General features: G+C 42.7%; 1 protein-coding gene across 16 annotated transcripts in view; it reads right to left on the bottom strand.

Annotated features, from left to right (window-relative positions):
* Positions 1–17,251, bottom strand: part of LOC144606790 (disks large-associated protein 2-like) — a 583,035-nt gene that overhangs the window by 77,285 nt on the left and 488,499 nt on the right. For all 16 annotated transcript variants that reach the window (XM_078423155.1, XM_078423154.1, XM_078423161.1 and 13 more), the window contains one exon: positions 2,818–3,915. In XM_078423155.1, coding sequence (XP_078279281.1) covers positions 2,818–3,849 — 1,032 coding nt within the window. In that variant the 5' untranslated portion in view covers positions 3,850–3,915. The remainder of the gene's footprint in view (positions 1–2,817; positions 3,916–17,251) is intronic.

The raw sequence follows: 17,251 nt of genomic DNA on the forward strand, positions 1-17,251 counted from the left end.
CACTAATTTTATTGTGTATCTGAATGACAGTTACTTTATGGAAAAAAAAGCATGTATTTTCTTTACCAGCCTCCATTCATTCTTGAATGAACTACTGTATCCTTCAAGCTAACCCTCTGGAATAAACAAAAACACTGCCTGTGTTTCTCTTCCACACTCCTTAACCATTGGCATTCATTAATTTCCCCTTTTGAAACGCAAGGAGTCTGGAAGAGATCACTGTCTCTACCATTTCTATGGCACCTTTAGCACTACAAAATAATCCAAGGCCTATTATGAGTCTCAACAAACAACTGACATTGTGCCCAGCAAGGTAAGAAGGAAAGGCAAGACCTGGAAAGAGTCAATGTGGAGAGGATGTTTCAAGGTTCAAGGTTTCAAGGTCGGTTTATTGTCACATGTACCAATTAAGGTACAGTGAAATTTGAGTTCCACTAATGGGACAGTCTAGGACCAGAGGCCATAGCCTCAGAAAGGCTGTACCTGTAGAAAGGAGATGAGGAGGAATTTCTTTAGCCAAAGGGTGGTGAATGTGTGGAATTCATTGCCACAGACGGCTGTGGAGGCCAAAATCAATGGATATTTTTTAAGGCGGAGATTAACAGATGCTTGATTAGTAAGGGTGTCAGGGTTATGGAGAGAAGACAGGAGAATGGAGTTAAGAGTAAAAGATAGATCAGCCATGATTGAATGATGGGGTAGACTTGATGTGCCGAAAGGCCTAATTCTGCTCCTATAATCTATGAACATAGATTAACCTATGAACATACAAAGCTACCTGTCTGTAACCTTGGCATTTTATGGGACTGAGTTTCTGATCCATTTCCTCCCCACCTCTGACATGCCATTTGATAACACCCAGATTTGCCTCCTCTGCTGTGGCTGCTTCAGCCTCTGACTCATCAATGTTCCATCCACCATGAATTTCGAATGTATCCCGCATTCAACTCGGATCATCTGTGGACACAAACTCCTCTTTCTCACATTGTTTCTCGACCCCCCCCACTATCTTAACTTGAAATGTCCAGTTTTTCTGTTGAGATAATTTCCAAGACTTTGCCTATCCTGACCCGTGTAATACCCTGGTCCATAACCACCACATAGTTATCTGATCCTTCCCACTTGTGCATCTGGGCCCCGAAATGTCCTACTCTGCTCCTATCTTAAGAGCGTCCATAGATATTCAGGCTTTATTTCACCCTCCTGTGTCTCCTTCAAGTTGCATTAATTTCTCTCCCTTGTTTTGCTGAAGTACTCCTGACATTTTTCTACATTATAAGCACAAAAAATGCAAGACACAATATATTTGCTTATGTAATTTTCCACAGATCCTGTAAGATGTTTACGCAGGAAATGGACATGAATATTGTCTCTCATTAACTATTAACATTTAAGGAAGCACTTGGCATTTGAACAGATTCATTCATGGACACTTTTCAAAAGTAATTTACCTCGTGACTGTTTTACAATTCTGATCTACGCAGTTTTATGGTTTCTCAAATATATTGATGAGAAACGGAAAATTTTAATTCACAAACCAAGTTGAATGCACAGCGTTTAAAATATATTCAATGCTTAAAACTGTGTACAACTTACAATACTGCAGGCTCAAAAATGTACATATTACTAATATTGAAATACGGAGTTTGGCATAGCAATGTGTATTAAAATGAAAATTACATGCCGTTTTACATCACACAGCTGCACATATGCAATACCTAAGTGAAAAAAATATCAATTCCATCTAATATGTAAACAATATAATTCCCTTCATTGTAAAGTTGTAACGTTCAATGGGTCTTCTTTATTTAACTAATGCTAGGGGACTAATGCAAAGAACTAGGCAAATATTCAAAGTTACCATATGATTAACTTTTAGATCCTTGTAGAAGTGACTAGCAAATCAGCTAGCCTGCTTTTGATAAAGTTTATCACATTGAAAAACGTGTATTTTGATGCAGAGGAATTAAAATCAGTGCAAAAAAGAACTGCAGATGCTGGTTTATACCAAAGATAGATACATATAGCACTGGAGTAGCTCAGCAGGTCAGGCAGCATCTCTGGAGAAAAAGGAGGGGTGAGATGGGTCCCGACCCGAAATGGAACCCATCGTTTTTCTCCAGAGATGCTGCCTGATCTGCTGAGTTACTCCAGCACTTTGTGCCTCTCAATTAAAATCAGTTCCTTGATTGGGAGTGTGACAATTACTTTTGACCATCCATGTGGGATTAATCACTGAACGATCCCGACTGCTCCTTTAGCAAATACTGTTTAATGAGGTGGTATGCAGGTTCAGTTTTGAACAAGCATCTTTACTCCACTCGCTGGTGATGAGCTGCAGTGGGTCCCGAGAGGAAGATCTACATTGTAATAGAAGAGTCTGAAGAGTTGTATGTCTGATTTAGTATTCACATACAGAGGATCGAAAAGTCAACCATATGGCAATTGAAACACATTTGGGAGAAGTCATCGAAGAACTGTACAACTTAAATGCAACGAGCAGGAAGCGACTACAGATGCTGTTCTGTTCAGAACCACAGCTTCGGTTTACACCGTAGATAGACCCAAAATGCTAGATTAACTCAGCAGAACAGGCAGCATCTCTGGACAGAAGGAATGGCTGACGTTTCCGGTCGAGCAGGGTCTCAACCCGAAATGTCACCCATTCCTTCTATTCAGAGATGCTGCTTGTTCTGCTAAGTTACTCCAGCATTTTGTGTCTATCTTCCAATGGAATGACCTTGAATAAAGGTTTCCATGGATTTTCCATGTTTATAATCCTGTTTCTAAAGCTGGCAATGATGGTTTATCACGTACCTGAAGATAATGATAAGCTCTTTCTTGTGCTTTGATGTCGTGTAGCATTGATGGTTTGTCTTGGTTCAGGCCCGAGCTAGGATAGGCCTCCCGAGCTTGGCTCACTGTCATGGTGGACCATGCACTCCGTTTTGTGTGCTGTGAATCAGCCAGCATTGGCATGGCCGCACAAGCTAAACATTTCCCTTCACTGCTGCTTTTTAAGCTCTTCAGGGTCAAATCTCTGAGGGCACTTTCAATGGGTTCTGTACAGTACTGGGTGGACTGATCCATAGAATGCCTACTGGAGCCGGCAGTTACCATATAACTGCTGTCACTGTCGAGGTTGTCATCTGAGCTCCACCAGCCAGTGACCTTGGCTCTGTGCTTGGACTCCGATTTGCGTTCCTTACTTTTACTCCTTTTTGTTGATCTCGACTGGTGGTGGTGGTGTGGATGGTGTTGGTGGTGATGATGGTGATAGCTGTCGCTGCCTCTTCCCTCTCCCTTTGTCCCATTTATGTTTCCTTTTGAAGGGGCCTCCAGGGAATGGGACTTGGCGAAAAGCTTCTGCACGGAATGGACCAGGTGCCGGATGCGGCTGGGACTCTCGCTCCGCTGCTCCGCCGAGCTCGTCCGTTGGTACTGCAGCGTGTGGAACCCGTCGTGGTGGAGGGGCAACTGCTTCTCAAACTGGTCCAGCAGGTTGGCGGGCAGCCGGTTGATCTTGCTGGCCGTGTGGGTGGCAGCCATGCAGTCGTCGCAAGAATCATACTGCGGGTTGTGGTGCATCCTCGGAAAGGTGCTGCTGGACGACATCTGCTCATTCATGCTGACCTGCGCCGCGACGCATTCAGCGGGCATGGTGCTTCTCGACACGCAGTAGTGATGGTCCATCGAGCAGGATTCGGTGGGACTGAGCAAGTAGGGCTGCCTCGGGTCCTGGCTGTGATGGAGGTAATCATGGGAGTGGTCACAATCCTCGGGCATACAATGGCACGTGTGTGCAGAAGAATGTTGTGGCTGGCTCCGACTCCCATTATATCCCTTCATTGTGTCAATAAAGCAAGCAATTTTTCTTCATTCTTCAGGATTGTGCTGCGCTGCCAGCCTCACCATCTGTAAGAGAGATCAAAGCCACAAATGAAAACGTGTCAACCTTATCACTGTAGTTCTTGAAATTTCGACAAAAACCCCCCCCAAAAAAGCTACAAATAAAACTTGACAGAAATATCGGAAAACGTTGACCAATCGCAATCTTTAAAGTTTAATAGAAACATCCAAATTGTGGAAACTCAATGGTGATCTTTACAACGATATTTCACTGAAGACTTCCACGGCTCCAGCAGCTTTCAAATTAACACTTCAAGGGTTTATAGACTCATTTGACATTTCCTGCTTGACCTTGTAGTGTCTGATTCTAATAAAACCCCTGAAGCAGAAGGGCAGCGATGTTGTTAAGATCTTTTCAATCCACTGGATATATGCAGAATGCTTTAGCTTAATGTCCCTTCACAATGCTGTGCTCCCTCAGCATGACAATTAAGTCTTAAGCCTGCATTATATTCCCAACCAAGGTTTTACCGAATAAGCAAAATTGACATTTGGCTATTGGTAAAGTATTTTTTTAAATATCGTACTATAAAGATAAACACAAAATGCTGGAGTAACTCAGCGGGACAGGCAGCATCTCTGGAGAGAAGAAATGGGTGACATTTCGGGTTGAGACCCTTCTTCAGACAGCGAGATATCTTGGGGTTAAAATTTCTCAGGGTTTAAAAATATCTATTATTTGCCTTTGGTTGCCCAAAAGGTAATTTAGTGGATAGACACAAAAAGCTGGAATAACTCAACGGGACAGGCGGCATCTCTGGAGAGAAGGAATGGGTGACGTTTCGGGTCGAGACCCTTCTTCAGACTGGGAGAAGGAATGGATGACGTTTCGGGTCGAGACCCTTCTTCAGACTGGGAGAAGGAATGGGTGACGTTTCGGGTCGAGACCCTTCTACAGACACAGGTAATTTAGTGGGACAGGTGCGATATTTTTTATGGACAAGCAGCATATGGTCATGATGGTCCAATCAGCTCGTGTGGCGATGATTGACTAATTTACCAGTCGTTCAAGCTTAATGATCACACAGCCTGATGTGACTGAGATTGATTTAATGTACATAATTACACGCAACCATTCTTCATTCACTACATTGTTCTGGAGAAATTATCCTGCTTTATTCCATTTGCCGTTTAAATAGATAGTTTCACAGGGTAAGTTGACTCTGTATGCTACATAGTAAGTCGTTTGGTACGTCAGAAATCCCACCACAGCTCCCATTCATTAATTGACTCAGGGGTGGCTTGAAATCTTCTTTATGGAAATAACCCCATTTTCATTCAAATAATGAAAAGAAAATCAGGAGATTGTATAATGGGTATGTTCCCAGCCTGCCCGTCTCCATTTGTCTGGAAAGGAATCTAATTAGGAATAAAATAAAACAGTTTACATTTCAGATCATGACAAACGGTTGTCGAAGCAAAATGCTCACTCTTTTCTTTTCTACGTCTAATCTACTAAGTATTTCCAATATACTCTGTCAGTCCGAAGAACGGTCCCAACCCAAAACGTCACCCATCCCTTTTCTCTGGAGATGGTGCCTGACCCGCTGAGTTACTCCAGCACTTAGTGTCTATACTCTATTCTACTAGAATTAAACCATTTTCATTTTTTTGATTTTGGAATATCATGAGTTAGATTTTTACAAATTTTGCAGTGAAATAAATCAAAATACCTTTGCATTTTCAATGGGAAAGGAGTCACACTAAATCTGCTTTAATGACCAAGATGCTGAGGCTAAATCCCAATTGCTTTCGTAAGAGCTGGACAAATATTCAGTCTATGAAGGTTCCATACAAGAGGTGTGATAATCATTTATTTTACTTTGCCACTAGTTTAATAAAACTACTTATTTCTATTTGTGAAAGTCACAATTAATACATTTAGTTCCCAAAGGATAACAAGCTGACAGCCAGCCATTGATATCAAGTGCTTGCTATCAATTGTCAAGATACATAAAAAGTAGTAACAATAGCGCTTTTAAAAACTTTAATAAGTAGGACAGTGCAGTGGTTAACTTAGTGGACCAGCAGTTTACATCAAAGATACTAGAGGAGCAAGATGAACCACTCCATCGAATTTGCCTATACTGTAGTACGCAAAGGAGCGTAACGTCCGCCATTTTAGTAGGCTAAACCCGCCGTTCACTATGTCTCTCGCAGTGTAATCAGTGTATTGGGGGAACAGAATGTGTGATGATACCATTAAAATGCAGAATATATCTTATTTATCAATTCACAGATTTTTGTTATTTTTCTTTTAAAATGTTTCTGCAAGTTTCTGCCTACTAAAATGGCACCGAGATACTACGGTTTTTAGGGTTGAGTGGTCTATCTTGCTCTGCTCTATTATCTTTGGTTTGCATCTGGATCACTGATCAAGGGGCTGATTCACTGATGGAATCCCATCAAAGCTGCTGCAGAATTTAGATTTAAAGAAATAAATAAATTTGGAATTGAAATTTAAAAAACAAGCTTATTTCAGTAGTGACAACAACCATGAAACCACAGGATTGTTGTAAAGACACATCCGTTTCAGTAATGTTCTTCAGGGAAAGAAATCTGCTGACCTTTGTGACTCTTGCCTCATCAACATGGTTAACTCCTAGTGTGTAGGAAGAAACTGCAGGTGCTGGTTTAAACCAAAGATAGTCACAAAATCCTAGAGCAACTCAGCGGATCAGGCAGCGGATCTGGAGAAAAGGAATAGGTGACGTTTTGGGTCCAGACCCTTCTTAAGGCTGAGAGTCAGGAGAAAGGGGACTGAGAGATACAGATTGTGATATAGAGAGAGATATAGAACAAATGAATGAGCAGGAGGAATCACAGAGGGGGAGCAGCGAGAGAGGATGTTGCAGAACTCTCGTCGGAGAGAGGAGGAGAACTTCTTCAAAGTAGGTATACCGTGAGGAGAATTCACAGTGGAGCAGACAAAATGTGTAGGAAGGAATTGCAGATACAGTACTAGATTTAATCGAAGATAGATACAAAAAGCTGGAGTAACTCAGCGGATAGCTGCCTCTTCAGTTCAGGAGCAGTAAGTCAATAATGGGCATTAGGTAATTTAAAAAAATGTTCTCACATTTTGGGATGTAAGGGTAGAAAATGCATGTTTTGAGGTTCATTTCCAGCACATATCCAATATAGCAGCACAGGGAGGAACCACTGCCCTCTGCTCAAATTCAAAAATATTCCTTTGGAATGTTCTGCAGTAATGTTTATGTAATTTGGTCACACGTTACCTTTACTCAAGGCTTTTTTAAAAGGCATAACTGTATTCTAAGCTGACGTTGACTGCATATTCAGCTTCACGTGAAATAGAATCATTGCTGCACCACCTTTGGAGTGTGGGAGGAAACTGGAGTACCCGGAGAAAACCCACGCAGGTCACGGGGAGAACGTACAAACTCGGTACAGACAAGCAGCCGTAGTCAGGATCAAACCCGGGTCTCTTGCGCTGTGAGGCACCAACTCTATCGCTGCGCCACTGTGCCGTCCTCTGAGGGACTCCACCACATTGGTTGATTTTTGACCAGAAACTAAAAATCACCAGCAATTAACCTCTTAACTGCTGGTCCATGGGTTGGATAATCTGACCCATTGGCGGCAGCGAGGTAGCTGGAACCAAGCCATGAATACGTTGGCAGTCTAATACAAATGCACCAGTCAGCATTGAGCTATGATTAGACCTGGGCAAGGTTTTGCTGGCAGCCAAGCCTTTACACCAGTAAGGGACTCTGCCTTCAGAAACATGGACAACATATCTTTGAACATAGGTATCACAAAATGCTGGAGTAACTCAGCAGGTCAGGCAGCATCTAGGAGAGAGGGAATGGGTGACGTTTCGGGTCGAGACCCTTCTTCAGACTGAAGAAGGGTCTCGACCCGAAACGTCACCCATCCCCTCTCTCCTAGATGCAGCCTGACCTGCTGAGTTACTCCAGCATTTTGTGATACCTACATAACTTTGAACATATATCATTCAACAATTCCATCCTTTTCCTCAATATTTCAAAATTATTAAGTGTGTTGAATTCTAAGCAAAGAAAAGAACAATTGATGTTAGAACAAGGCTTTTAGCAGACTCCTCATGTGATATGGCCAGATTGATATGTTTTGTGGTGGCTAGACAGCTAAACTAATCTCATGCTTGGCTTTTATAGGAAAATTATACCGTAATTCAAATTCATTATCTACCAACACAAACATATGTCAAGTGTTGTGATTTATAAGTGGTTTCATCGCTTAAAAAAGAGCTTTTCCTTTACTTCATTGCAGGTTGTGGGTGTTGGTGTAAAACCAGCATCTATTATCCATTACTAATTGTCCTCAAACTGAAAGGTTTGCAAGGCAGTTAAAAGATCAATTAAAAGCCAACATTGTTCGCGTGTCTGCAGTTACTTGCAGGATGGCGAAACTGGGTAGGGAAATCAAAATTTAGTCAATCAGATGTGTTTTTGGAACTTTTTTGGCAGTTTTACGGTTACCATTGTAGATTTTGAAATTTATTTAAGTAAGAAAGCTATCAAGGTGAGATTTGAATTCATGCTTCCAGATAATTGTGCAAATATCTGCGAATATTAGCAGTTATAAAACCACATGACCACGGCACCCATTAAATGGAATAATATACAGGAACTCAGAGCAGGTTAGACGCATGCATGACTCAATTCATTGGCAAATGGATAGCCCAGTGAAGACACAATATTATTTATCCAAAACATAAAACCATCCCTACTCAAAGGGCCAGGGCTAAAAATATTTTTTTAAAGAGTAAAGTGGATGGAAAGGGCATCTTTCGGTTATAAATCAGTAACCTGTGCCCAACTTCTCCCCGGTGGAGGTCAAATCACTGGAGAGAATTAGATAGAGCTCTGGAGGCTACTGGAATCGAGGGATATGGGGAGAAGTTACTGATTGGGCACAGGTTACTGATTGTGGATGATCAGCCATGATCATAATGAATGGCAGTGCTGGCTCGAAGGGCCGAATAGCCTCCTCCTGCACCTATTTTATATTATTCTATGTTCTATCTCTAGAATACATCTGGGGCCAACACCTCAACTAATAAGGGGATTGATGCGCACAGTAACTAATCCAATGCTGATGTACTCTCATTGTCACAGATGGAGTGAAATTCTGATTATGGTCAAGTAGCCACAATCTGAGGAATGAGAATAAAACAAACAAACTCTTGGAGGAAATCAGGGGGTCAAGCAGCATCTATGGAGGAAAATGGACTGATTACGTTTCGGATTGGGACACTTCTTCTGACCCTGTCATCAAACCTACAGACAGGGGATTTACTGTTGTACTCTGGGGAACTGAAAACCATTTTTCTGCTCAGATGAGTTTCATTAGTTTGGGTTGGGAGGATATGCCATCTGAACCTCTCCAGGATCTTAATCTGTAGTTTCAATGGGAACTAGTTATACTTCAATGATCCCCTCAACCCTGTCAACAGGGATTAAAAGTCATCCACGTATTTTCCTCTTTCAGCACTTTCCTTTGCAACCACGGGAGGTGCAGCACTTGCCCTGTTATCTTGTCTCTTTTCACCATGAAGTGAAGCAACAATTTACTCAGACTTTTTATTCCCAATTGAATGTATTCCATTCAGTGCTGAAGACATGATCTGGTCCCTGCTGAAGAAACCAATCCAGATCGGGTGAACACTTTGCAAGGTAGTCTGCAAGGTAGACCCAGTGCTTCCAGTCACCTGTGACTTCCATTCCCCACCCCACTCCCACTGTGAACGCTCGGTTCTCTTATATTGTTCTAGTCACGCCCCAAAATAAGCTTGAGGAACAGCATGGTTGTTGTTCCTAATTAGGCCAGCAAGGTGGCGCAGCAGTAGAGTTACTGCCTTACAGCTCCAGAGACCCGGGTTCGATCCCGACTAAGGGGGCTGTCTGTACGGAGTTTGTACGTTCTCCCCGTGACCTGCGTGGGTTTTCTCCGATATCTTCGGTTTCCTCCCACACTCCAAAGACGTACATGTTTGTCGGTTAAGTGCCTTGGTGTAAATGAAACATTGTCCCTTGTGTGTGTAGGATAATGTTAATGTGCGGGGATGGCTGGTCGGCATGGACTCGGTGGGATGAAGGGACTGTTTCCGAGTTGTATCCCTAAACTAAACTAAACCTCATTTTCCATTTGGCGGTATATCGGAGCCCTGGGACTCAATATTGAATTTAGTAATTTCAGTGAACACTTCCGTTTATCATCTCTCACTTTCCACAGATCTCATTGTACGTTTCCAGTTAAATGTATTTCCTTTTATTACTTTGGTCTCCAACTGCTAGTTTCAGAAGTGATTGTTACCGTGGCAACTTTGCACCATAGGCATTCCCTCTCTTTACCCTCCTCCTCCTTGCAACACTTCTTTTCTCACCTTTCCATCTTTAATGAAGGGACCTTGACCCAAAGCATTGACTCAGTTTCTCTGGGCACAGATGTTACTTGAGCTCCTGAGCGATTTCACCATTTGTTTCCGGCATCGACATTTTTTTTAACCGCATGCATTATTTAAAATTGAATAAATAATTTATGCTCTGTATACGATATAAAAAGGTGTGCGTTTGTGATAGAATTCTCAAAGGGAATTCAAGACGTCACAAAGATCATAACGTTTTATTTTCTTGTGGGGGGGTCGCTATTGAAGTTATCATTCATAAAACCACTCTAATTTCTTGGTTTGTTACTTCAACAGAATCAATCTCGTAAATGATCTTTCCATAAAATCACTGCTATCCACCAATTATCCAATAAGCAATGAAAGGGAAATGAAAAGGCCCTGCAGACAAATTAAATAAACAGGATAGAAAAGCAACAGTCTTTTTATTGGATTATCTTTCACCTTGTGTCATTCTTGGCACATTCTCCCAGTAACAGCCTTGATCTAATACATGGTTCGAGGCACCGATTATTATTGTTTGCTGGTAATTATTCACAGGGTGAGCCGAAGGTCGGACATGTCATAATACTTTAATTGATTAGCTTCTTGGGCAGTAACATAATGAAGGTGAAAGACATGATATTGTTATAACAGGATACCATGCATAACCTACATGTTATGATGAGGGCACAATCCATCTGAGGTGGTAGACATTTTCACATGCTCTCTGCCAATTATTAGAGGATTTTGAATTAACTTTGGGTAGGTATAATTACTTTGGATAACATGAGAAAATAATTTTTACTTGTGTCAGCTTTATGTCAGGGATAATGAGTGGCTTTGAGCTGCAGTGCTTATAAGCTTCACAACAAGGCCTTCAGGTCTTAATCTACTTTAGCATTTCACTGTGTATTACTGTGGGAGCTCTGCACTGTTGGAAGTGGCATTTTTCAAATGTGGGATTACATCAAGCTCCCATCTGTGTTCCCGGGTCAGTGAAAGATTCCCCCGCACTGTTCGAAGTGCAGCTTAAGTCCCCGAGAGTTTTGGACAACATCTTTCTTGTAATTAACATCAAGAGAACAAAATATCACATTCCCTCATTTGCTGTACTTTGAACAAGGTATTCAGGGACGTTCTGTGGATGTATAAGGTATTGTGACAATGCAAGATGTTTCTCGAAAGAAATCTCGAAACAAATATCCGGGCCTCACGGTGGCGCAGCGGTAGAGTCGCTGCCTTACAGCGCTTGCAGCGCCGGAAACCCAGGTTCAATCCCGACTACAGGTGCTGTCCGTATGGAGTTTGTATGTTTTCCCCGTGACCGCATGGGTTTTCTCCGAGATCTTTGGTTTCCTCCCACACTCCAAAGACGTACAAGTACATAGGTTAATTGGCTTGGTGTATGTGTAAATTGTCCCGAGTGTGTGTAGGATAGTGTTAATGTGTGGGGATCGTTGGTTGGCGTGGACTCGGTGGGCCGCAGGGCCTGTTCCCATGCTGTATCTCTAAACTAAACTAAACATTCAATGGCAGCCCAATTCTATTTTCAGGAATGTTGAGATCACTATTAAGAAGACTAGGTGTTTGAACATCTTAACCGTGATTTTAAAGAAAGTCCCTTTTCCATCTCCTTCCAAACATACAAAGGGCAGGTGAGTCCTCTTGCAGAAAACTACGAGTGCCGCTTATTGTTCCCCTCCACTGTGTAGGAGGTCAATCCAATCAACCCACATAGGAATCTGCCCAAAGATATTCAAACAGGACTCCATCAGAGATATTGGTAAGGTCTCCAGGGAGAGGGCAAGAGGGATCTTGTGCTATTAGGGCCCTCCACAGTCTCCCTGTCTCCTCATTGATATTTTGTAGAAGGAAGAAGGGTCTCGACCCAAAACATCACCCATTCCTTCTCTCCAGAGATGCTGCCTGTCCCGCTGAGTTACTCCAGCTTTTTGTGTCTATCGTCATTGATATTGCCAGCCTTGTCTCACAATGATAGGTGGGTAACGTCAGCAATAAATTACACTTCAACAATTTCAGCAAGGCATTCTGAAATAATGTTTGTTGTCAATAACAACAAAAAAATAGAACATTTAAAAAAACTGCAGATGAAGGAAACCTGAAATAAAAACAGAAAAAACTAGAAACACACAACAGGACAGGCAGCATCCGTGCAGTGAGAAACGGTTAACCTTTCAGATCCAGGACTCTTCATTAGAAAGAGAGTAAAAAAAGACACAAAGTGCTGGAGTAACTCAGCAGGTCAGGCATCATCCTTGGAGAGGTTTTTGGGGGTCGGGACCGTACAAGAATTTTTGTAAAATGGTGGTTGGTGGAGAAATCTGGGAGAGAGGAGGGGCAGGACAAAGCATGCAGATAATAGGTGGCATAGGCAGTGTGTGTGTGTGGGGAGGGGGGGGGGGGGGAGGGGAGGGAGGGGAGGGGGGGGGGCGTTGATGGGCAGATTGCTGGACCCAACCTGAAACTCAACCTGAAACATCACCGATCCACACTCTTCAGGAATGCTGCCTGACCTCCAGCACTTTGTGTCTTTTTGTTTCTACTTTGTCTCAACAAGAGAGAAAACAAGTTAGTTGTAGATCATTCATTTTTCTCTCTTTCAAAATTCTTATAATGGATTGAACACCTGAAACACATGGTTTTCTTTCTTTAAAACCTCATTCTCAGAGTCTAGGGGAGTACATTTTCACTCAGTCAAAAGGAAAAAGAAAAAAAATATCCTCAATTCCAATAAAAAACATCAGCATCTTGAAACATGCAGTTCTTTACACTCCATCTGTGAGAATCACAAACATTAGCTAGTCATGATGCATCTGTAATAATGATTCTTTAGCATTTATCAAGTGCCTAATGAGCTACTTAATCAACATTAATGTTGAGAAGTTCATTAATCAAGCTTTAGATTGCAAAATAAAATCACGTTGGATGGTAGCACAAACTATAAAAGAGTGTAATTTTCAAAGTAAACCATTATTCTTCTCGAAGATAGACACAAAATGCTGGAGTAACTCAGCGGGACAGGCAGCATCTCTGGATAGAAGGAATGGGTGACGTTTTGAGTCGAGACCCTTCTTCAGACTGAGTCAGGGGAGAAGGAGTTACAGAGATAAGGAAGTGCAAGAGATCAAAAGAGATGAGGCTCAAGGGAAATGTTCTTTAAACCCTACATCGTGGCGGACCAGGAACTCGTTGAGGTGGGGGTGGAGGGGAACAAAGATGGGGCTTCTGTTGAGGACAGACCATTCCGTATCGGAAACGGGGAGGTCAAGGGGGATGATGAAGACATGCCAAGGGTGGGAGAGGACAGGTAAGTAAGTGGTCTTTAAGTTCTACGTTGTGGCATATTCTTCTCTGTTCCGTTCAACTGAATGCGTGAATGATGCCCCAACAATGCACAAAGGGAAGGATTACATAGCAATTAGTTGTAGACCAGTGAAGGCAAGGCTAACACCATGAATGACCTGGAAGGAAGGCTGAAAGAAATTTAATTCCAGGAACAAGATGTGATGGCAAAGCAATGCCAGCAGTGGCCACTGTAAGGCTGTATATTTTGACCTATTGTGAGGAATCCTTGTGTGCCGGAGGGAAGGATTTGAGCGACAAGTAATCCTTTGCACAGCAAATGGTAGAGCCTGCTGCCTTGCACCTCCAGTGACCTGGGTTTGATCTTGACCTCGGGTGCTGTCTGTGTGGAGTTTGCATATTCCTCCTGTGACCACGTGGGTTTCCTCCAGTTGCTCCAGTTTCCTACCACATCCCAAAGACGTGTGTGTTTGTAGGCAAACTGGCCTCTGTACAATTGCCCCTAATGTGTCGGGAGTGGATGGGAAGGTGGGATAACATGGAACTAGTGTGAATGGGTGATCAAAGGCCGTTATGGACTTGATGGGCTGAATGACCCGTTTTCATTCTGTATCTCTAAACAAAACTAAACCATCTGATCCCTTTCCACTAAACCTAACAGAATAGCCACTTCCCCTTTAATACAATAACCTGCCTATCCCTGGTCTCAATTGCACCCCCCACCCCATCATATGCTGAACTGCAAACCCCTTATCCAACTCCTACCCATTCCTCTCAGTCCCCTGCCTCAGCATCATTCCATCAGCTGCATTTGAAATAAATATTACAGCAGAAAACTTTTGTGTTAACGTGTGCCTCTTGTTCCATCTCTCACCACCCATATCTCACTGTGTGGATTAATACTTGAAGAAATATCGATTAAACTCTTTATTTAATTTTCAATAAGAGCATAACACTCCGAAACGAATAAAATATCTGGCAATAATTTTAACAATGATTTACTTTAATCTGCTGGGAAATATAAATTGCAAATTGCCTTTTGCTTTCAAACACCATGTACCACATCCGATGATTAGCTGTGCATTAGATCACTGCCAAATCAATATCTGTAATCTAACTGTTTACTGGAGTTGGAAATCCCTTAGCTTTCACTTGCTGAACACTCACTTTGGAATTTTAATCATATTCATATTCATATTCTATGATTCTATTACTGCAGGTGCATTAATGTCCTGCCATCGGTGGGACTGATCACAACGGAAGAGAAGCGGCAGACCAGAAAGCATTCCTCTTCTCTGGAGATACAGAGCTGGAGGCTTCAAGACATAAGTGATAACCATGTTGCTGGCTGAGGCAGATTTGACGCTCAACCCATCCGTTCTGCCAGACAGTGTAATTTTTGCCGGTATCCATGTGTCTTTCTTTGGCTGCAGGGAAGGTTGGCTCTGGGACCAACTAAGAGACAGCATTGATTCTTTCCATTCATGCATATTCCAGGCTGGCTGTGTGTTCTCATTAACGTGCCACAACTCCCCATCCTGCAGGTGGAATAAGCACAGCTCTGGGGAAGGCAGGTACCTACCGCAGCAGGCTCTGTCACAGATCTCAAGCACTGTGCAAGGGATAATAATGCACCAAATGCAACAATGCGAAAGCTAGTGTGAACTGGAACTCACTGCCCTGCGAACGAACCTGAGATAACGCTGCATAAAATAACTGCGCCAAAGTAAAATGAGATCAACATCATTTGATTCAGAAAGAGAATGGTGGGGGTACAGAGACAGATACATAATGGCACTTGGTGTGGAGATGTTATCAATGAACTTTTGGCTCAAAACTCTTGTTTATAATTGTTGACACCTATTAGAGAAGCATAAAGTGCAGATGCTGGAATCTTGAGGAGAACACAAAGTGGTGGAGTTACTCAGCAGGTTAGGCAGGATGGCTGGAGGACATGGATAGGCGACATTTCAGGTCGGAGCCCTTCTTCACACTCATCTGAGGAGGGAATTGAATGGGGATGTTTCGGGTCAGGACAGAAGAAGGGTCCTGCTGCTGCCTGACCCGCTGAGTCCCTCCAGCACTTTGTGTTTGGCATATAGTGGGTGTGGTTGATCAGAAATCCCCAGCATTTCTGTCCAGGTGCAGTCCAATGAGATCCACCTGCAGGAACTGCTGGCTTGTCTTTCATTCCATGAAAAGTAAATCCAGAATACACATCGAGTCATGGAGTGATACAATGAGGATACAGTCCCCTCAGCCCAACTTGCCCACACCGACCAACATGTCCCATCTACACTAATCCCACCTGCCTGCGTCAGACCAATGTCCCTCTAAATCTGTCCTATCCATGCAGCTGTCTACATATATGTTAAAATATATATATATATGCTTGTAATTTGTAGGAAGGAACTGCAGATGCTGGTTTAAACTGAAGATAGACACTAAACAGGGCACTTAAGGTTGCTACATTTATATGATTTACAGAAATTGATTTGAAAGTCAAAATTAGTTAGTCAAAGTATTGTGCCGCTGATAATTTCAAATCTATGAACAGTATTAAGAGAGTGGATTTCTTTACAGGAACCTTTCTTTTTAATGGGCGGCATGGTGGCTCAGTGGTAGAGTTGTTGCCTTACAGTGCCAGAGACCCGGGTTCGATCCTTACTGCATCCTTACTGTATGGAATTTGTACGTTTTTTCTAGCCTTAGAGGGAGTACAGAGAAGGTTCACCAGATTGATCCCTGGGATGGCAGGACTTTCATATGAAGAAAGACTGGATAGACTAGGCTTATACTCGCTGGAATTTAGAAGACTGAGGGGGGATCTTATAGAAACATATAAAATTCTTAAGGGGTTGGAGAGGCTAGATGCGGGAAGATTGTTCCCGATGTTGAGGAAGTCCAGAACTAGGGGTCACAGCTTAAGGATAAGGGGGAAGTCTTTTAGGACCGAGATGAGAAAACATTTCTTCACACAGAGAGTGGTGAGTCTGTGGAATTCTCTGCCACAGAAGGTAGTTGAGGCCAGTTCATTGGCTATATTTAAGAGGGAGTTAGATGTGGCCCTTGTGACTAAAAGGATCAGGGGGTATGGAGAGAAGGCAGGTACAGGTTACTGAGCTGGATGATCAGCCATGATCATATTGAATGGGCCGAATGGCCTACTCCTGCACCTATTTTCTATGTTTCTAAGCTTCTATGTTTTACCGTCTATATTTTGGAAGGAAAGACAGGGTGATGACAGGAAGTCAGCTTGAGCCAAGGACACTGCAGCATTCACTGTTAAAAAAGAGACACAAAGTGCCGGACTAATTCAGCAGGTCAGGGAGTATCGCTGGAGAACATAGATAGGTGACATTTCAGGTAGGGACCCTCTTTCAAACTGACCCAATCCAGCATTTTGCGTCTTTTTTTGTAAACCAGCATCTGCAGTTCCTTGTATCAATATTCCCCGTTAATTTGTGTAAGAAGGAAATGCAGATGCTGGTTTATATCGAAGATAGACACAAAGTGCCAGAGTAACTCAGCGGGTCAGGCAGCATCTCGGGAGAGAAGGAATGGGTGACGTTTCGGGTCGAGACCCTTCTTCAGACTGATGTCGGGGGTGGGACAAAGGAAGGA

This window comes from Rhinoraja longicauda, chromosome 27 (assembly GCF_053455715.1).
Source record: "Rhinoraja longicauda isolate Sanriku21f chromosome 27, sRhiLon1.1, whole genome shotgun sequence".
Classification (NCBI taxonomy): domain Eukaryota; kingdom Metazoa; phylum Chordata; class Chondrichthyes; order Rajiformes; family Arhynchobatidae; genus Rhinoraja; species Rhinoraja longicauda.